This window comes from Erpetoichthys calabaricus, chromosome 2 (assembly GCF_900747795.2).
Source record: "Erpetoichthys calabaricus chromosome 2, fErpCal1.3, whole genome shotgun sequence".
NCBI classification, from domain to species: domain Eukaryota; kingdom Metazoa; phylum Chordata; class Cladistia; order Polypteriformes; family Polypteridae; genus Erpetoichthys; species Erpetoichthys calabaricus.
In genome coordinates this window covers 106,856,505-106,879,220 of record NC_041395.2, presented here as the reverse complement: position 1 = coordinate 106,879,220, position 22,716 = coordinate 106,856,505, and the positions used below count along the sequence as shown (strand labels likewise).

At 38.6% G+C, this 22,716-nt stretch overlaps 1 protein-coding gene across 2 annotated transcripts in view; it reads right to left on the bottom strand.

Annotated features, from left to right (window-relative positions):
* Positions 1-22,716, bottom strand: part of slc39a13 (solute carrier family 39 member 13) — a 48,732-nt gene that overhangs the window by 5,734 nt on the left and 20,282 nt on the right. For both annotated transcript variants that reach the window (XM_028794269.2, XM_028794270.2), the window contains exons 5-7: positions 8,052-8,186; positions 7,695-7,784; positions 2,150-2,200 (exon numbers count right to left, since the gene is read on the bottom strand). In XM_028794269.2, the coding sequence (XP_028650102.1) occupies positions 2,150-2,200; positions 7,695-7,784; positions 8,052-8,186 (276 nt within the window). The remainder of the gene's footprint in view (positions 1-2,149; positions 2,201-7,694; positions 7,785-8,051; positions 8,187-22,716) is intronic.

Here is a 22,716-nt window from a genome sequence, read left to right as displayed (position 1 = left end):
TAACAAAAAAAAGTAATTTCATATAAAAATAAATGTAGAGCAATTTACTTAATGGCAATGTGCCAATATGCCAATTTCGGTTGGCTTTAATTTTGCACATACCACCCAGTGGTGTTTCAAATCCTTTACTTCTCTGCCAGTTGCACTTCAGATTGACCATGGCTCCAAATAAACCTCAAATGCAAACAAAGATATATGTAATGTTTGCAAGTTTTTAATTTATTTTTTTGGAATTTATGCAATGGAAAATGGTTATGTTTACATATGTCGTCTTTATTAAAGTAGTTTTCACCCGTGTCTCTTAAGCAAGTGCATGGGTCATAAGCATGTCACGCCTTACAGACACACTACAGCCAAAGAAAAGTAAAAATATTGGGTATACATCTTTTGCTGGCATTGTATTGCTGTCATTATACTGATAAGGCACAGAAGTGAGAAATTCATTTTACTACTGTATGTTAACATGACAAACTTTAGCTTGAAAAGCAGATCTATCTTTGCAAATGTAATATCCCGAGATTAGACAGTGTTTTCCATTCCAGAAGAATCAATATAGACTGGTCCTGGCCTACTTTAGCAAGACAGTTTCTTTCAGAACTATGTACAAGTGAGGTCAACAAAGAGCTTTTTAGTGCAGCTTCATGAGTTATAGCTAAAAGCAGAAACAGTTTGAACTGTGACAGAGCTGAAATGTTATTGCTTTTTAAGAAAAGACAGCAGCCAAGCTACACGCACTTCAGAACAGGTCATCCACCTAAAGCTAAGCATGTCTGGGCCCGGCGAGTACTTGGATGGGAGACCATCTAGGAAAAGCTTGGGTTGCTACTGGATGAGGAGTTGGTGAGGCCTGCAGGGGGCACTTACACTATGGTCTGAATGTGGATCCCAATGCCCCAGTGCAGTGACGGGAACACTGTGCTGGTAAAAATGGTGCAATCCTTCAGATGAGGCATAAAACCGAGGACCTGGTCATAAAAAATCCCTGGGCATCCTAAGTAAAGAGTAAGGTGTATCCAGATGTCCAAGTTAAATTTCCCACCACAGCGTGGTCATTCTGGCCCCATAATCATCCACTGGCTCTCTTTGTCCCTCACCCCTTTACCACCTAACAGCCAATATGTGTTGAGTGTACTGGCGTAGAAATGGCTGCCGTTGCATCATCCAGGTGGATTCTACACATTAGTGGCGGTTGAAGTGGCTCCCCACTCACTGAAGTGCTTAAACTAGTGAGAAAAGTGCTATATAAATGTAAAGAAATTATTATTATTATTGTTATTACAAAGAACCTGATGCTAATATGTGAAAGCTTATTTAAGCTAGATATTTATTTGACTTGTCAAGAATTTCAACTAGACCGCAGCTTATTTTTTTAATTAAAATTTCAAGTTCATTAGAGTTTGAAACTATTGTTGGTTAAATATTAAAACATTTAAATGATTTAATGCTGATTTTAATAAATATTATTAAAATACTGGTTCATTCATTCCTTAACAAAAGCCATAGGTTTCATTCATTCTGGCATATGAAATAAAATCTTGTTCTCATATATTTGACTTTGAAAATGCAGTTTCATTCTTTTCTTTCTATAATAAAAGGTTATGTTCACTATTCTGTATCTGTCTACAGTATTCATTAATTATTTCACATCAGCGGTCAAAAATGGTACCAGTGCTCCCATAATATGCAGTGCTTGTTACGTTACAATATTTGTTAATATGACTGGCTATTCAGTAACTTTACAATCTGTGGATAGAAACAGTCTCTGGATCTACTTGTGTGAGTGCCAGTGTATCATTTTCTAGAAAAAAAGGTGTGAGAAAAGTGGCTGTGCAGGATGGCTAAGTTCTTTAATTATACTATTTGCCTTTCTAAAGCAAAGTGTGTTGTGTGTTCTGAATAGAAAGTAGTCAGTGCCTATAATACTCTGTGTCACCTTCACCACCCTCTGCAGCTTTATGATCTTGAGCTGAACAGGTGCCATACCAGAATATGATGCAGCCAGTGAAAATAGTCTCTTACTGTTCACTTGCAGACATTCATGGCAACAGATGCAGAAATGCATCCTCAAATGTCTGAGCAAGTAGAGGCACTGATGATGTACTACACTGCAGATGACTCATGCAGAAGGAAAATAAAGAAATACACTTACCTCATGAGGTATTTCATGAAGGAGAATTGCAAATGTTGTCAGAAAGCCAACCTGAAAAACCAACAAGATTATTCTTATGAGAATACTGTATATGACACGGAATTCATGGTCACATTATTTAATATCAAGTGCCTGCTTTCAGAAAATGATAAAACCACGGGGTCTTGTCAGGAACCCCCAACCCCCATCACCACTGTAAAAAAGACCTAGTTCAATGCTTTAGGAGCAGAACTGTTCTCTCCATTATCATGTAATACTCACCTCACATGGTTGAAGCATGCCTCAATGGAGTTTAACATAATAAGAAGTAGTAAGGGACTACTAAATTGTGTGGGATGCTTTTAATGGCGACTTTTGAATGGTTATGTTACAAAAGACTGGTGAGGGAAACTGTTACATATTACAATGAGGCAGTAAAAGGTTTCGTGCTATTGGTGTTTATGCCTGTGTTTTCATTATTTTTTTCCCCCCAAAGATCAGTTATATTATTTGTCACATGCTGGTCAAATCATATTTGAGAGCAAAATGACTGGCATAAAGAAGCAATATAAACAAAATCCAAAATAAGCAAAATCTCTGTGGAGCTAGATTTCAATTAATCATTTTAGGTGAGGTGTTTGACCCAACTAAATTTGCTTTCAAAATGTGATTATGCAGTGCTAAAAATGCAGTGATTGATTCAAAAGTTTATATTTGCTGTGATTTACAGGAATGCGTTAGGGCTGAACATGACATGAAATTTGCTTAAAATTAAAATGCACTGAAACATATTTTGCAATGAATCTACACAGCCTTCCTTACAATTTCCAAGTGAAAAAATATTCCTGTTATAGCAATACCAAATTAGTCCAGATATAACTAATCACTTTCAAAAAATCACACACCACATTAGTTGCCGACCTGTGGCAAATTGAAGTGATTTGCATAATTTGAGGATAATTTCTGCAGTTCCTGTAGGTTCCATCTGCTGGGTATTATACATCAATGCAGTAATAAAATTACAGCATTAAACATTGAGGGGGAGGGATGTGCAAAGGCATGGGTTAGAGGTATATAAATATGTAAAATATTATTTCAAGTACAGTTAAGAGAATTATTCATTAGTAAAAGATATATGGCACCAGACTATCTAGATTAAGATGTCCTTTGGAACTGTCAGCCTGAATGATCAGAGAAGCTACTGGAAAGCACCAAATGACCTGATAGTTATAAATGGCTGTCTTTTATGTTAGCAAAGTATTTCCAGTCAGATCTGGGAACTCAACCTACCACTCTAGTTTTTCTTGAAGACTTTCATTGGTATTTAAAAAATATTTATTATATTTTATATATATTTTTATTTGTTGCATGTTGTTTTCACATTTCAGAGTTTCAATATTACCTTATGTTATTTTCATATATGATTTCATACTGTATTAGAATTATACTAGGGGGCTCCGCCCCCTGCTCGCTTCGCTTGCCAACCCCTGGTGTTGGGAATGACAAAGAGCGTGATGTATGAATGAGATATAGAATAGTGTGACGGTGTAGATGATGCAAATAGAAAGCAAACAATAAAGTGTGTGGCACAGTGTAAAGGTTTATTTGAAAATGTCTTTGTACACACCGTTTAAATGTAAAAGGTAATTCCAGCTCAGAACTTGTAAGGTCATTTAAGATGGTTATTGTTGTGATCAGAGTCAAGTTTGTCAGAGCTTAGAAAGAGTTGTGTCTCTCCAGGAAGTAATGGAATGACTTGGGTATTTATGTTTTCCACATTAATATTTTTTGGACATAATATAGTGCGTTGTGTTAAAAGGGGCATTTGGTCTAATGAGATTGCTGTTCCAAATCTCTCTGTAACTAAGTCGTCGCAGATAAAGGCTTGAGGAATTGTAATAATATGTGGCTGAAGTCCATCTGTATTGGTGAGTGTACCATCTCTCAGTTGTAATAAGCAATTGTTATGATCTGGTTCTGGACATCGTATCTTTTTTACTAACTGTGTCTTTTGAAAGTAATGCCAATTGTCTGCGTATTTTAAGGTGCACTGAACAATAGCTGAGTGCATGGCATCTGGAAGAATAGCTAATCACTGTCTAAAATCTCCTCCTCATAAAAGTACCTTTCCTCCAAATCGAATATTATTATTCATAAACGTTTGTAGAAGTTTATGAATGGTGTTGAGTAAGTGACTTCATGCCATTGAACATTCATCAATAAACAACATTTTTTCAAGACGGATGTCACGTGCAGTGCCACCGTTAATGTTCATAGTGGATACCGATTTGTAGGATCTAATGCAGTTGATAAAGATTTAACTTTCAGGTACATCGTCAGTTATAAGCTTCTGTAGATATTCAGTATATGAATGTAAAGAAGGCAGTCTAATTTGACCCTTTTGACAACAACGTGTAAATGTATAACTTGTATTGCCAGTTGTTTCTTCAGGGAAGTGAACTGAATGACAATGATTGCAAATGACATTCATTAATCTGAATGAATTTTCCTGGTGTATGTTTTGCTTGTGCCGTTTTAGAGGCGCGTTGTTGCATGTGTAGTATTTAGGACGTGTTGTTTTGGAGCTGTAATCGATTTGCCTGTGCTGTGTGAGAAGCCCGTTGTAGCCTTCGCTGCCATTAACGTATGTCTGAGACGGGAGGTGTTTCGTTTTGAATCCGTGCCTGTTGCGATGCAGCACTTTGATTGATAGTTTGCGTCATGTGGATCCAGGATGTAGATTTGTGCATATTTGCGTTGTTGATTTGTTTCAGGGTGCACTGTTCCAATGCGATGCAGTATTTGTGCACATATGGGAAAGCAGTATGGGCCATTGCCTTTTGGTGGCCTGATATTTACTAAAAGCAAATGAACTATTGTAGGATCTAATGCAGTTCATAAAGTTTTTACTTTTAGGTACATCGTTAGTTAGAAGCTTTAGTTGAGCTTTGCGTTTTTGGAGTCGAGACATTTTTTCTTTTAGAAATATGGATAAGTAATAAGGAGTATTGCACTCACTGTTAATATGGAGCCTTTTCTGCGGTTGAATGGTTAATAGTGCCTTATTGTAATGAGATCTACCTATGCTGCATAGCCGTCTATTTTGTTGTTTCTTTCGTGTTCGTGTGTTTGTTTCTGTTATCATTTCCTTTTCGTTTTGTACCCGTGACCGTATATTCATGACTTGTTTCTTTCTCAGCATGCGAAATATGGATAAGTAATAAGGAGGATCGCAGTCACTGTTAATATGTTTCCTTTTCTGCAGTTGAACGGTTAATAGTGCTTTATTGTAAGGAGATCCACCTATGCTGACACCTATGCTGTCTAGTGTGAAGGTGTTGACGTTCACTTTAGAATATGTGGCTTTGGGTGTCACTTCTTATGGATGTGTGTGTGTGGGGGGGGGGGGGTGAGGATTGTTGTTGCGCGAGCGTCTTCTTTCTTTTTGTGTTCCTGTGTCTTGTTGAATCCCCCTCTTTGTGTGTGTCCCGTCCCTTGCTTGTAGGGTCTGGGGGGTGGTTTTGTGTTCTTTTTTTTGTGTTCCATGGGCTTGTTGAATCCCCCTCTTGGTGTGTGTCCCGTCCGGTGCCTGTAGGGGGGGGGGGGGGTGCCTTGCTGTTGTGCGCGAGCCTCTTTTTTTTTTTTTTTGGGTCTAGTTTCGTGTGCAATGTGTTTCGTGCTTTGCTTGCGTTTGAATACTTTTTTATGTGCCTTTTCCTTTTTTCGGTGCTCTTTGCGCCTCATTTCTCCATTTTTCCTGTGCTCACTCCTTTTTTCTGTGGTCTTGTCCGCCTCTCGCGGCCCCTCATCCGCCTCTCTCGCCCTCTTTTGTCCGCCTTTCTCGGCTCCTCAGCCGACTCTCGCGGACTCTTTTTGCGCCTGCGCAGTACGTCTTTTTGCAGCTACAGCCCATTGCCGGATGTGCCTGCGTCCATCATCCGGTTTAGCATTCTCGGTTAGTAATATGGATATGTGTAATTGCTAAACAGCACACTGGGATTTTAAGTGGAAACGAACTGAATTGAAAGGAATTTGCTATACAACTCCTACTGCAAAGTAAGATTGTTGTGGCAGCTAATGTCATGGGCAAGGTTTTGATTAACTGGGGAAGTAGCACTTTTCCCACACAAAAGGGAAAATTAAAAAACAAAGAAGTTCTTCAAACTATGAAAATGCAAGAAATCATACAGAATTCACCTTCAGATTGCAACGACCAGAAACACAAAGAAGACGGAGGACCAATGTGAAAATGTCTGTGATATAATTTCAAGACTTCTGTTTATCACCACAGCTCAATATACTTATGGGGCTTGAACAGCTGTGTGCAAAGCCTGGTACCATCCTATCCATATATTATCTGCTACAATTGCTACTTATCGAATTTGATCCTAGTCAATTATGTGTAATATTTATTTTTCTGATAAACAGCTGAGTAGTGTTGATCAGCAAAATTTGCCAAATCGTTTCTCGCAGCAAATACACAGTGTTGACCGGTGACTTTGTTTGCTGAATTTTTTTGGAAATTTGGCGTGCAGCTGGCTTAGACCAGCATTTTTTCCCCAGTGTCCCATGATGCTTTGCGAGGCCAGAATGACATCAAAGAGCTGTAGCAGCCATGTGCAGAACTTTCACACATGGGTATTATAAGCATAATCCATATCACATTTACATTGTTGCACGATAAGCTTCATGCATGCATGATGTCACTATTTCTGTAAGATGTCACAACCTGCATGCATTTAAAAAAAAATATAACTGGCAGTATCTTCATTTTAGGGGTACATTAGCTTACCATAATGAGAATATTATGAAAATACTTTGTTGCTCTACATGGATTAATTGTATTTTGAATGATCACTGCTAGATTAGCATGTTATGCTCTTCACAATGTAGCACAGATCAGGCACAGGCCTCCAAATACATAATGGAGATTCTTCATATCATAGGCTCTCTAGGTGTGCCAGTATGTGCCGGTACACACAGGTATACATTGTCTGCCGGTGCTCCAAAATCAAACAGAGAAGTGTTGGTAGAGAATAGCGCTAACCGATCTGCAAGTGCTGCCAGAAATGTGCCAGATCCACATAAGGAAAATTAGCCACTCTACACAGTACCAAGTCAAACCAATAATTTCTTACAAAAATACACACGGTAAACTAAATGTATGTGGAAAACACTAACAATTAAATTCAGTTTTGATACATTTTGCATTTCAAATCCCAGATTTTGAAAACACATGAGACTCTGTGAAATAACAACAAAATATTTATTACAATTTACAAGGCTTTTCTATTTTTTTGAAGTAAGAAAAAAGTACGAAGCATCTCTACAAATACTGTGGATCAGAAACACAAAAAGACTATTGCAACATTATAATCTACTCAGAACTAGTTCAGTTCCTCCTTCCACACCAACTTCAATGCATTTTGCAGAGCCCAGCAAAGTTTCTGTGATTTCACTGAACTCATGGTGAAGTGAACAGGGTTTGCTCATCACTAGTGATGAGTGTGGCATACAGAAAATGGGCAGTGTAAACACCTTGGAGGGCATTAGGTACCAGACTCACCTTTCTGCTTACAAGAAAACTTCCTGCAACAGCCAGGCCATGTGTGAAGTTATCGATGCAATTGGCCAGAAGGTTCAAGTAGCCACTTGTCTGTGGAGTCATAATTAGGACATCACTTAAAGATCAGAAAGGAATACCATAACCAGAGGCAGAAAAATGAAAAGGCAACCATAATGCATGCTGCACCGAGAAAATTACCAATACGTTTGGTAGCATATTACCTACTTGGCTCTAAGATACTGAGGAAGCAGAAAGCAATATAACTGAAGGCGTCATAATTAATGTGTGGCATGCACATTGGTATAACTATCAGCACATCTACAGTAGATTCAGGTACAAGCAACACAAGCAACTCACCTTTATTTTAATTGCCGGTTGCTGAAGGTTCATGTTTTTTACTTTTAGAGCAGAGCTGTCACAGACTCCATTGTGCCGAACAGCAGTCCTTGGGTACATTCCATTACCAAGCTTGTTCTCATGAACCAAAGAACTCTAAAATAAAAGAAAAAATATTTTCTTTCACATTTAAATATTTAAAAAATGAAATAATACATTTGTTCTTTTTGAAGAAAAAATATTCTTTTTTGCTTTCATTTTACAAAAGATCAGACGATCAGAAAAAGAACCACATAAAATCTACATTTTTGCTAAATATCAGTTCATGTATTAAGATGCTATTAACCTGAATGTGAATTAGTGAAGCCTTCAAAGTGTACATTGACAACTTTTTTTTCTCCAGATATTCCTTCTGATCTTGACATGTGCCTCTATAATTTAAGTTACAACTAGGGTTAGTGAGACTAGTTTCAGACCATGACAGTCATCCAGCTGGATACATCCCAAACCTTATAAGCATGTATTGACCAGTTGTGATTAAAATGTTTTGCAAATGCTAGTAATAAGGCTAAGTTGTTATGCACATATTTTTGTGGATGTGGAAGAAAAACCTCACATAGAAATAAGGTGAGCAGACATCCACACAGATAATGACATGGTGCAAAATTAATGATCTGGATTTACAAACAACCGTGTCACCAAGCCTTTCTACAGAATACACCAAAAACCCAATAACAGGGAAAATGTGAAAGCAAAAACTGCAGGAATGTAATTAATCTTGAAGAAAACCAAAGCCTCAGGGGCACAGCTTCCCCAAAAAACACAAACCTGTGGCAGAGACATGTGAATGGTTTAATTTCTTATGAATTTCTGTCAAAAAGGTAGGAGAAGCTAGCTGGCCAACAGATCAAGTGGCCTTTTAAAAGACAGCTCAGTAAATGTGATAATCTTAACAATAAGGAGAAAAAATGAAATCTTAAAAATAAGGACAAAAAGGATGTCAATAGACAAAAATACATTAGTAGCTATTACATGAAAAACTGCTGCAAGAAGAAGCCAGACCAATATATAGATCAGTGCTGCACCCCCTTCACATTTATTGACAGATATTTAGAAATGCAATGACACTTGTTCTACTACAGTACATGCTGTCATATATACAGTACTGTGCAAAAGTTTTAGGCAGGTGTGAAAAAATGCTGTAAACAAAGAATGCTTTCAAAAATGGAATCATTTATTTTCATCAATCAACAAAATGCAGTGAATGAACAAAAGAGAAATCTAAATCAAATCAATATTTGATGTGACCACCCTTTGCCTTCAAAACAGCATCAATTCTTCTAGGTACACTTACACACAGTTTTTGAAGGAACTCGGCTGGTAGGTTGTTCCAAACATCTTGGAGAACTAACCACAGATCTTCTGTGGATGTAGGCTTCCTCACATCCTTCTGTCTCTTAATGTAATCCCAGACACACTCGATGATGTTGAGATCAGGGCTCTGTGGGGGCCACACCATCACTTCCAGGACTTCTTGTTCTTCTTTACGCTGAAAATAGTTCTTAATGACTTTGGCTGTACATTTGGGGTCGTTGTCCTGCTGCAGAATAAATTTGGGGCCAATCATAAGCCTCCCTGATGGTACTGCATGATGGATAAGTATCTGCCTGTATTTCTCAGCATTGAGAACACCATAAATCCTGACCAAATCTCCAACTCCATTTGCAGAAATGCAGCCCCAAACATTCAAAGAACCTCCACCATGCTTCACTGTTGCCTGCAGACACTCATTATTGTACCGCTCTCCAGCCCTTCGACGAACAAACTGCCTTCTGCTACAGCCAAATATTTCAAATTTTGACTCATCAGTCCAAAGCACCTGCTGCCATTTTTCTGCACCCCAGTTCCTATGTTTTCGTGCATACTTGAGTCGCTTGGCCTTGTTTCCATGTCGGAGGTATGGCTTTTTGGCTGCAACTCTTCCATGAAGACCACTTCTGGCCAGACTTCTCCGGACAGTAGATGGTTGTACCTGGGTCCCACTGGTTTCTGCCAGTTCTGAGCTGATGGCACTGCTGGACATCTTCCGATTTCGAAGGGTAATAAGCTTGATGTGTCTTTCATCTGCTGTACTAAGTCTCCTTGGCCGACCACTGCGTCTACGATCCTCAACGCTGCCCGTTTCTTTGTGCTTCTTCAAAAGAGTTTGAACAGCACATCTTGAAACCCCAGTCGGCTTTGAAATCTTTGTCTGGGAGAGACCTTGCTGATGCAGCATAACTACCTTGTGTCTTGTTGCTGTGCTCAATCTTGACATGACATGAAACTGTCTTCCACAACCTCACCTTGGTAGCAGAGTTTAGCTGTTCTTCACCCAGTTTTAAGCCTTCTACACAGCTGTTGCTGTTTCAGTTATTGACTGTTTCAACCTACGTGTGACATTGATGATCATTAGCAACTGTATGGTATAATTGGTTGATCATACACCTGACTATAATTCTACAAAATCCCTGACTGTGCAAGTGTACCTATAAGAATTGATGCTGGTTTGAAGACAAAAGGTAGTAACACCAAATATTGATTTGATTTAGATTTTTCTTTTGTTCGCTCACTTTGCATTTTGTAAATTGATAACAATAAACAATCATTATTTATATTTCTGAAAGCATTCTTTGTTTACAGCATTTTTTCACACCTGCCTAAAACTTTTGCACAGTACTGTATATGACATAAGAAGTTTGATCAACAAAAGGAGATAAGCATTCATCAGGCTCATTTGGTTAGCTAATACCTAGCTGTCCTAATATCTCATTCAGATACCATTTAAAAGTTTTCAAGGTTTCCACTTGAACTACATGACTTGGTAGATTGTTCCCAAAACTCTTTTTATGCAGAAGTCTTAAATACACTTCCCCTTAAGTTCCAGTGATGTCCTTAAGTGGTTTACTAAAAAGATGCAAGCTGGTTTGACTCAGAATCACTGTGTCAGAAAACAGGAAAACCCAATTTATGTCTAAACAAATATGAATTAAACCTCTGACCATATTTCTCAAGTTTATACACAAATGAAACACATATAACTTCAAAACTTTAATTTGTACCTGAAGGATTGTACTTAAGCTATTCTGTGACAATTACCCATAAATTACTAAAGCATCCACCTTTTACAGTATATGTATATATAAATATATGTTTTCCTCCACATTATGTAAATTAATTAGTGCTCATAATACTTAATAGCATCATAGCCTTTAATAGAGTTTAACTGAGGAAGCACACTCAACTTCCATTTGTTTAATCTTTTGCTGCTGCAAGTGATTAAACTGAATTACAGAGTGCCCAGTACATCTACAATGACATATTTAATACACACTTATCTTAAAGAAAACCAATATTTCCAAGTTAAATCAAAATTGGTCCTCATTGAGTTCTGAACATTTTTGTGTGAAAACATCCCTACATGCGCAAAAGAAAAAAAAATCTACTTTCCTAAATTAGAAAGCAAAGTTTTTCAAAAAGTATGAATGTGTTAAAGCTCTCAGGTCTCAAGAGTAGATGCAAATGAGCATCGCTCATACCTTTATTATGCAGCAGTGAAAAATTCTCAGAAGAATACGAAGTAAACATAAACAGGCTGGCTCAAGCAGGAAAGGTGTTTGAATGGGCTGGAGGCTGCTGAATCTTAGATTTTCATGAATACAACTGGTAAGGATTTTCATACTTCAGTTGAATCACTGTTGTTATATTTTGTTTTAAAAGCAAAGTGTGGTAAATGGTAGAGGCTTACTAAAAAGTTATAAACTTACTTAAACTGCAGACATTTTTATGGTGTCATTTTTACATTTTTAAAAATGTAAACAAATAAATTGACACTAAAATCTTCTATGTTTTTCATGGAGCAGAAGAACTCAGTCTTGCTTCAGACCCTTAACAATTCTTTTTCTTTCGGCTGCTCCCGTTAGGAGTTCCCATAGCAGATCATCTTATTCCATATCTTCCTGTCCTCTACATCTTACTCACACGCCCCACCAGCATGTCCTCTCTCACCACATCCATAAACCTTCTCTTAGGCCTTCCTCTTTTCCTCTTGCCTGGTAGCTCTATCCCTAGCATCCTTCTCCCAATATACTCTCCTCTGCACATGTCCAAACCAACGCAATCTCACCTCTCTGGCTTTGTCTCTCTCTCTAATGTACTCATTCAAAATCCTGTCCATCCTCTGCAAATCTTAACATCTTTAACTCTGCCACCTCCAGCTGTATCCTGTCTTTTCGTTACTGCCACCATCTCCAAACCATATAACATAGCTGGTCTTACTACTGACTACACTGAACAAATGATAATAAAGTTGTATCAGCTCTAAATTCAGCCTGGTCAAAGTTTAGTTTATGGCATCTTCTAGAAACACGGTTATCAGTTTCGAATTTTTGTCCTAAATCTCTCTTTATTTTTTTTTAATACTTACTTTAACTCTGTCAACGATTGCTTCTCTGGCTTCATAACATCACAAAGCCATTGCACTGCTTTAACATTCATTCAGATAAATAAGGTGAAGAAGTTGAGTGTAATTATTAAACGTAACACTGTTCACTTTTAAATTTATAAAATACAAGGGGCATATTTAAGAGAACAAGAGCTTTTAAGTATACAGTGATCCCTCGCTATATCGCGCTTCGCCTTTCGCGGCTTCACTCCATCGTGGATTTTATATGTAAGCATATTTAAATATATATCGCGGATTTTTTGCTGGTTCGCAGATTTCTGCGGACAATGGGTCTTTTAATTTCTGGTACATGCTTCCTCAGTTGGTTTGCCCAGTTGATTTCATACAAGGGACGCTATTGGCAGATGGCTGAGAAGCTACCCAACTTACTTTTCTCTGTCTCTCTTGCGCCGACTTTCTCTGATCTTGACGTAGGGGGATTGAGCAGGGGGGCTGTTCGCACACCTAGACGATACGGACGCTCGTCTAAAAATGCTGAAAGATTATCTTCACGTTGCTATCTTTTGTGCAGCTGCTTCCTGAAACGACATGCTGCACGGTGTTTCGCATACTTAAAAGCTTGAAGGGCACGTATTGATTTTTGACTGAAAAACAAACTCTCTCTCTCTCCCCCTGCTCCTGACGGAGGGGGTGTGAGCTGCCGCCTTCCAACAGCTTTGTGCCGCGGTGCTTCGCATACTTAAAAGCCAAACAGCCCTATTGATTTGTTTGCTAGAGATTGTTTTCTCTATCTATGTGACATTCTGTGCTCCTGACACGCACTCCTTTGAAGAGGAAGATATGTTTGCATTCTTTTAATTGTGAGACGGAACTGTCATCTCTGTCTTGTCATGGAGCACAGTTTAAACTTTTGAAAAAGAGACAAATGTTTGTTTGCAGTGTTTGAATAATGTTCCTGTCTCTCTACAACCTCCTGTGTTTCTGCGCAAATCTGTGACCCAAGCATGACAATATAAAAATAACCACATAAACATATGGTTTCTACTTCACAGATTTTCTTATTTCGCGGGTGGCTCTGGAACGCAACCCCCGCGATGGAGGAGGGATTACTGTATAGTGCGTTGTGGATTTTTCTGGGGATTTTGTACTTTATTTCACACTTAGTGCACTAGTTTGAGAGTACGGTTCTTAGACTTTTCACTCAGTTTAAACAAACAACTGGCTCTGAGAGTTCTCAAATGTTGTTTACTCATTTCATTTGTTGGCTGTGATTTCACACTGTATATACTCATTCACATGGCTTAATCTCCTTAAATATCTGCTTGGCATTTCTGTGGCATTTAATGCCAAAACAAATCATGTCTACTGTATCTGTGCTTTTGTACTGGTCTGTTCTCATACTCATAAATAGATGCAATGCAGCAGTTAGACTATACTGGCTGTTGATGACTCTCACTAGATGGAGAGGTGGAATGCATTTTTGACTGCTATCACTTTATTGCTGACCAAGGAGCATGCGAGTTACAGCGATCAAAGCTTCAGCCACCTTAAGTGACCGAGAAATAATATACTTTGACCAGTCAAAGAGGCACTGCTGCAAAAAACAACAAAAAAAAACTTAATCAGCAAACAGCAGAAGCGCAGATTGTTTCAGAGATACAAACACTGCTAAAATAACTCCCTGAAGCAGGGAATGACCACTGCTGTATTGCATTGGAACAGAGCAGGAATGAGGTAAGCAAATCAACGTGTTATGTTATTTAGTGTGTAACTCGCTAGGCTAACAAACACTGCTTTAAACATAAATGTTTCCAGGGAGCTCATAGTATAAGCCTTTAACAGCTTGAAGGTAGGTGGTTTTAGAAAGGGAACTTCCTTCACAAAAGCCTTCCACGTTTTTGTCCAAGTACACCATTAAGTCAATCCTGGGGATTTCAACTTGCTGTTTTTAACAGTTCAGCAGCTGCTGAATTTTTTTTTCCCATCAATTAATTTCTTGAAGACACACATGCTGCACTTAAGTGCTTCCCTGAGTTATTCAAAGGGCTTAGTCTGCTACTCCATAGGAAGAAAATGTACTTCACAGTCTTGTGGAAGTAGCACTTTTGAATTTTTTATTTAGTTGAACATAAACCAATATGTGCAACTCAGAATTATCTTCTACTGATAAATAATTTACATCTTCTCAAACACATTCAAGATACCTGTAGCTTACACCTTTCTTACTGGTATTGAAAACATGGCATGTTTATTATCATTCTTATTTTCTTTCCATTTACTAACATAAGGGTTATGTTAGTAACATCCTGATTAGGGCTGACTAGTCCTCTCTGTCTCCAAGAATTTCTCCTACAAAAAGACCATCCAGACACTTCCAGGATAGTAAGAAAGACATAAACCCTCCAGTGTATCACCTTGGGTTTCCATCAGTTGATCAAGTCATATGCACCGCTGGAGGAAAGCATCTGTAGACATCTTAGCTACATGTCCAAACCACCGCAGTGCTCCTTTTCCTATCTGGAGAAACAGTGATTCTACTCCATGGTCCAAACAGTACGTTCTTGTGTGATTTTACAATCGTTTTACCTATCATACCTGGTTATATGTGCTTTTGATAAACCAATTTGCTATATGTAATCCTAAGAGGAGGACCAAGGCAAAGAACTATTTGACCCTCATTAATGTTCTAAATAAACAAATCCAGCTGTGAGCCACGTTGACTGTTCATTTGACCTCCATGGCTACCGCTTCAGATGTATTTCATGGAAACAACACTTCTTTCAATGTTATAGAAATTCCTGCATCAGGTAACTGTTTGTTTCTATCAGTCAGGTTTTTCTGGAAAAATGTCATTGACAAAACTGTTGCTCTCAAACTTCGCAACATGGCTGTTGGCTTTGTTTGCCAACATTGGGATAACTTCGGCTACGGGGTGTCTGTTGTTGTTAGTCACAGAGGCATTGTTATACAGTCTGATCAACAATACGCTGACTACATGAATACGTCCAGAGTCTATGGTGGCGAGGCAGAAATTGTGGCAATGTCCCAAATCCTTCCAGCTACTATCACCATTTACTTCCAAGAACGTCCTCATGCCTCTCCTCGAGTTTACAATCCGGCCCAACGTCTCTCCATATCCCGGCTCTTTAGCGGTCCTTTGGATCATGGGCATTACGAGGTTCTCATGCCTCTCAAATACACACGTGATAACCTTCTGGTGACATCTTTTGACACTGTCGGTATGTGCACACAGGGTGCACACCCACTTGCTCTCCACACTAATGTGACGTCACTTGCCCACTCTCCTCTTCCTGAAAAACACTTAAAGACACACTCCCCTGAACACACGCATTCCACACAGGATTTTCAATGCACCTTTTGTTCCAAAAGCTTCCGAGTGCAGAGATATCTGAATGCACATTTAAAAAAACACAACACTAACTGAATGATGCAATGTGAACATTGCCAGCAATGCTTCAAAACAACTCGTGCTCTCAAGAAACACTTACGAACTCATTCCACTCTCACCTTCAATTGCACATTTTGTAACAAGGACTTCACAGGTGAGATGGATCTTCACAACCATATGCAGATCCATTCAACACAAACATTGGTATGCAAACTTTGCGACAAACACTTTCATGCACGCAGATACCTTACTAACCATCTCAAAACACATTCCCTGATGAATTCTTTTCAGTGTCAACACTGCTCCAAAACCTTCACGCGCCAGAAATCTCTCAAAGCACATTTAAACACACACTCCACTGAACAAACGCATTCCAAACAGATCTTTCAATGCACGATTTGTTCAAAAACGTTCCGAGTGCAGAGATATCTCAACATGCATTTAAAAACACACTCCACTGAACGAATTATGCAACGTGAACATTGCCAGCAATGCTTCGAAACAACTCATTCCAATTCCCTTCAGTGTCAACACAGCACTAAATCGTTCATGCACAAACATTGCATTCAGTTTTCTGCAGCTTTTCAATAAGATACCGCCATTCACGTCCAAGAACATAACATTGGCCTACCTACCGCACTATATGCTTCTTGCAATGCTCTTCATTGGCCAGCAGAGGTCAACAAATCCGGACATTACACTAAGTGTTGTCATGCCGGCAAGGTGTCTTTGCCACCGCTATCCAAACCCCCTCTTTTTTTTTTAGAAGACCTCTTGACTGGCAAGAACCCGCTGTCCTGAAATTACTGTGATCATATCAGGGAATACAACTCTGCTTTAGCTTTCGCGTCAATTGGCGCACACATCGCTCAACCATCAGGACAAGGACCGTATGCTTTCAGAATCCACGGTCAAATTTAACACCAGGTCTCTCCTTTATATGCCAATCCTGACACGTCACCACAATACAGTCAGCTATATATCTTCGATTCTGCTGAGGCTACCAGTCAACGTTTGCAAAAGGAATGTAATAGCGCTTGCAGTGACATTTTGTTGCTTCAACTTGACAACATGATACGACAGGTTAATCCCTTCGGAAAGTCTTACATGCAAATGCTTGACATTATCACTCACGGTAACCCTGCTACTGCTGTATGAATGGTGTTCATGGAAAATCCAAGTCTGGTTATGAGAAGGTATAATGCCCCGTCCTATCAAACTGATGTTGCTGCTATCTTTGTATGTGAAGACGGGGAACCTCCTGCACAACGCGACATTTGCATATATCCAAGGGGAGATGCTTGCAAGCGTATCTCTGTTCTCCATATGAACTGTGACCCCATGGTTTATTCACTGCTATTCCCTTACGGAGATCCAGGCTGGCACATACAATTGACCCATGTTGAGGAAAAGCGAACCGCGAAAAGAACGTGAGTCACACAGCTCCAATTTTATGCTTTCAGGCTTGCCATGAGATCTTCATTTACTGCACGCGCGCTACACTGAATGGATCACTGTGTGTCTACCCGGCGCAGAGAGGCGTGGGTAAGCCGTTGAACCCCATTCGTGCTGGAACCCGGGGCTTGCAATTGTTCCCCACAAACGAGGAATTCCCAGTAAGTGTGGGTCATATGCTCGCACTGATTACATCCCTGCCCTTTGTACACAACCCCACCCAACCCCCCGCTACTACCATGGTCGGGTGACTTGGTGAATTATATACAGTATAGAAAAGCAGCCAGAACCGAAAAGAACAATGAAAAATCTACGTAGCTCAGAGGTGCATTTGGACTGTACCAGAGACAAAAGCGAATGATGCGCTATTTGGAAAATGAACAGTCAACGTGACTCACAGGTGCATGTGGACAGTGCAAAGACAAAAACGACTCAGGTGACGAGTTGGGGGTGGGCACATGAGCAGGCAGTGCATACTGAACGAGAAATCAGCAGACTAGCATGACGGAGGGGACAGAATGGGCGTCCTTCCCCTCTCCTCCCGTTCCGCCCTCCGCGCCCAAGCACCGTCCACCCCCGTCCCTCACTCTGGGAGGAGAAGGCGCGACGGCGGTCCTCCAGTTTTCAGTCATGGACAATTGTATGTTGGTTTGTACCGTGCATTGTTACAATGTTACTTTTCTTGGTGGTTTATTACATTACGGATTTTTCAAGTGTTAATTTTTTCCCTGTGCTTAAAAATCATTACAAAAGCGGCCTGATTATGTGGCGTATAGTACACTTCTCAGAATGAAAAATAAAAAGAAAAAAGGCATGCTAATTAATGCTAACCAACCGATTTGTGAAACTTGGACTGAAAATGTGAAACCACAGTGGAAACCCAGGACTGAACTCGGGTGTTAAACTCAGATCCAAAGTTTTTTTTGTTCCAAATTGCCATTAATGGAATATACCTGTATAACCTTACTTTTGTCACTTTCTTTTTAAGATTCCGTAGCCTTAATTGTTTGGGTTTTTTTTAGCCAAAGTGATGACCAGCTAACTCAAACACCATTTGCTAGAAGGGCAACACTTTTCTCTGACCAGTTTCCTAACTAGAAGCTCAACTCTTGTTGTTAATATAAAATGTTATTACATCTATGCTGTCATTCTGTTACACCAGACTTTTCTAAATATTTTGTGGCTCAGAACAGATTAATTCTCAGGTATTTACTTTTTTCTTTTCAAACATTTCATGAAAACATTTTTTAAATTTATTTTATTTTCATGATGGGCAAATTGGATTAAGTAGGCTGAGCATCTTGTTAGCTTGCATATCACATCATTATTGTTCAGCTGCTAATAAAGGAAAAAGGAAAAGAATAGAAGCTCCTAATCTTATTAAACAAGTTCAAGCAAAATTTACATAAAATGTAGACAAAAGCAGAATGTTTCATTAGCAGCAATAATTGTTTATTATAAAAGGAAGTGGCTAGAACCAAAACCAGAAGACTCTGTGACCCTCAAGGATATGATTTTGTACCTCTGGTCTTAATGATATCATATCTCAGAAAGTTTCCTATTGTACCACAAAAATATTACTGGGTCAACACATTTCACACCCAATCAATTTGCAGGATCTTTTTCCTTTCTGGCATGATGTTACAAAGAAAAGTCATTAAACTGGTATTTGTGCTAGCTGCAAAGCACCAAAACCCTTTTTTCCACATGCATGGTCCAGAACACCTGTACTTCCTTTCTTGAGGCTGTCACCGACCTTCTTTGTTGTTCTTTTACTTGAAAATCTGATTTAGTCCTTCAGTTTGTAGGCAATGTGTGCACTTGAGATCTCCTTGGCTGTTAAACTCTCACACACACAGGAGTCTGCTCCAATGACTTGCCACTGATTTTGTCATGGCTAGTGGCAGAGTCACAAGACAATTCACACTACATGAGTGGCATTCACAGGCAGGTGGTGTGAGCAGCCATGATATGCTACGAATATGTAAATGAAGGCGAAAATGAAAATCACTGGAAATGTTGTGTAGTCTGATGGAGGTTTTAGCTACAAATTAGGTATGCTTAATGAGTGCCTTTTTATATATATAAAAATGTGAGAACTGACACCCTAAAAAGGTGTTCTTAATTTATTCTTTTGGGTTCTTCTTAACTGTGAAAGGTCTTTAGAACTCACGCAATCATACGTCAGATTTAACTACCACTCAGGATATAAACAATTGAAGTATAATTGTCTCACTAGTTAGAGCATCTTTTAATTACTTTTGGTCTGCTTCTGTACTTGCTAATTGTGCAGTGCTATTATAATAATTATGACAAACATAACACCTAGACCCATATTATAATTATAATAATAAACTATTATAATAATTACAAGGTACTTAGTACCACTAATCAGGGTGAAGCAACTCATCTCAAAACAAATCTTTTTGCTTTACTTTTAATATTATAATTACAGTCCAAATGGAAAAAAAAACAAAGGATCACATTTACCAAAAAGCAGGAATCCAATTACCAAGCAATGTAAGATTTTTTTCTGTGCACACTGCTTTACCCAATTACCACTGCAAGTTTATAAACATATATACAACCCTCATATTTTAAACAATAGCCATCCTAACAAATAATAAACCTGAAAGATCTTTCACAATCCAACTTAACACAGGTAGCAATGAAACACAGGATTTGCCAACTACAAGATGTGGTTCTACATATTACTTACTGAGCATACCACTTAAATAAATTTAAGCTGATGATAGAACAAGAAACTCTATAACTGATTTATAAAAGAAAAATAGGCCACCTATCTCTTGACCCAATTCCAGCCTGAATGGAAACACTTCCTTGAAGTGTTTGCCTAGCCTGTAATGAATATAAAACATTGTGTGTCACCAGCATTGTCTCCGATTCTTTCATGGAGGAAATTTATTAGATTCTGATTAAAAAAGAAAAAGTTTAAATTTACTAACAATGCGCTCCAGAAATATGTGAAAAAAATATAGACTTAACAGTTAAGAAATCCATCCAACTGAAAGTACCAGAGGTTCATTTTTCAGAAAACATACTTTATATGTTTAAGAGGTATGTTCATGGCAAAACAAAGCTGGGGATAATTTTTATCACAGATTCTTGGCACTATCTTTTGTGTTCTTTTCTCTGTTCACAGCCACTGGTGTGGGTGGAGTTTTTGTGTAAACAAGAGCCAGTGCAAAGGAAGCTACGGTGCAACTAGAAGTGATAAGAGTACCATATAACAAAGTAAACCATGTGTCTAATAGCAGTTTCATATGACACTACCTTTTAGTAAAAATGCTTTGAAAATGTATCAGGATTTAGAAATAAAATTAAAAAAAATATGTGTTTATTCTGATATATTATTAAATTATTTTTTATGATCCCAGTAGTATTTTATTGAACAGTTCTTTTGTGGTTATTGGTATTTACTTCACTTTTAAATTTGTGTGATTATATGTGATTTGTGCAACATATATGATTTATACATACAGATAATCGTCTTAAGTGTATCTACATTTTTTCCATTATCATTTCTTTGCAACACTAACTTATTTTTATGCATTTTTGAGGTACCAGTCTGAATAATTTTTATATACTTAGAAAGCTTTTTTCCTGACTTGAAAATAAATTTTACCCAGGACAAAAGCATATCCTGTGTGTTCAAACTGCTATGAAAGCAGTTCTGCATCTGCAGCATTCATGAAGCGAGTTACAACTAATGAAGCCTCTGGAGATGGAAGGCTTTGTCATTTGTTTAGAGGAATGAAATGAAGTTGGCTGCTGGTCTCCTTTAAAATTTTGTGGAGTCCCAGAAAACTATATTTTAGTTTTTGAAGAATGATGCTAAAAGGCAATTTTGTTCTATTGAGGTGTCATTCCCATTTGCCGTTAGATATGGTGTTCCTTTGAGCTCAATGTTAGAAATATTATTAGAATATGTTATTCTCAAACACAATATTCATTTTCATTTCTAAGATGATGGCACCCGACAATGCCCATCAACAAACCCCAGTGATGATTTTATTATATTGTTAATGAACATCTTGCGGGGATGATACAGTTAATGACAGACGAGTGAAATTACATTTAAATAAATTAAAATGACAAAAACAGGCTGTTCTATTGTGAGTGTATATATGTTTGTGTATCAGCATGTAGATGGTGGGATAATATTGCCAAAAAAAAGACCACATGGATTACTAAGAAGCTAAAAAGTCTTCCGAATAAAAAAAAAGAATTCAAAGAGGCTCTGAGGGATTACAATGAGTGCTGAAGAAAAAGCTGAGTGAAGAAAAGGCAGCATAGAAAGTTAAAATAGAAAACAAACTCGCTCGGAATAGCATGAAAGATGTCTGGAATGGACTGGGCATAACTAACAAACATAAGCAATCCAGGGCTCAGGTGCTAGAAGGGAATGTGACAAAGCTAATACCCAGAACCAATTTTTAATACATTTTTTCCCCATCCACTGCCACCTTCTTCCAAGGACTAGTCCCCAGACACCATCCCTACTATTTCAACAACCCCTATGACTTTAACAGGAAGAGCCAGTGATGAGTCCACCTCTGACCATCAGTCTGAGCTGTCCATAACTGATGGCTACGTTAGGAGACAACCAAGGAAGCTACACACAGGAAAGTCTGGGGGGGACCAGATGTAGTTTGTCCTCGCATTCTTAAGGCCTGTGCTGACCAGCTTTGTAGCATCCTCTGTTACCTGTTCAGTCTAAGGCCCCAAAAAATGTTGCTGCTGTGAAAAACATCCTGCATTATTTCTGTTCCAAAGAAGGCAAGCACTTCTTCATCTAATGACTTAAGACCAGTGGCACTTAATGTCTCACGGCATCAAGACCTTTGAAAGGCTGGTCCTGGAGTCCACTTGTGGTAGACCAGCTGGACATATTGGAATAAATGATGCGATTATCTAGCCTGCTCCATGTGGCTTATTCTCACCTGTACAAAGCTAGCAGCATTGTGAGGGTTACGTATTTTGATTTCTCCAGTGCCTTCGATACCATCCAGCCATCTCTGTTAAGGGGTAAGCTCAGAGAAACGCAGGTGGATGAGAATATGGTTTCTTGGAGAATGGACTATCTGTTTGGCAAACTGACGCTTGTGAGAATCAAGGACTGAGTCTTTGATATGTGGGTAGACAACAATGGAGCACAAGGAATGATCCTGTCTCCTTTTCTCTTTACTATGTACACCTCAGACTATAAACAGAACACCAGGTCATATCATTTTCATAAATTATCAGAATATTCTGTACTTATGGGGTGTATGGATAAGAGATATGATATACAGTATATGAATCAGTTGGAAAACTTTGTTTCTTGGTGCAGAAAGAATTGCCTGAAACTTAACGTC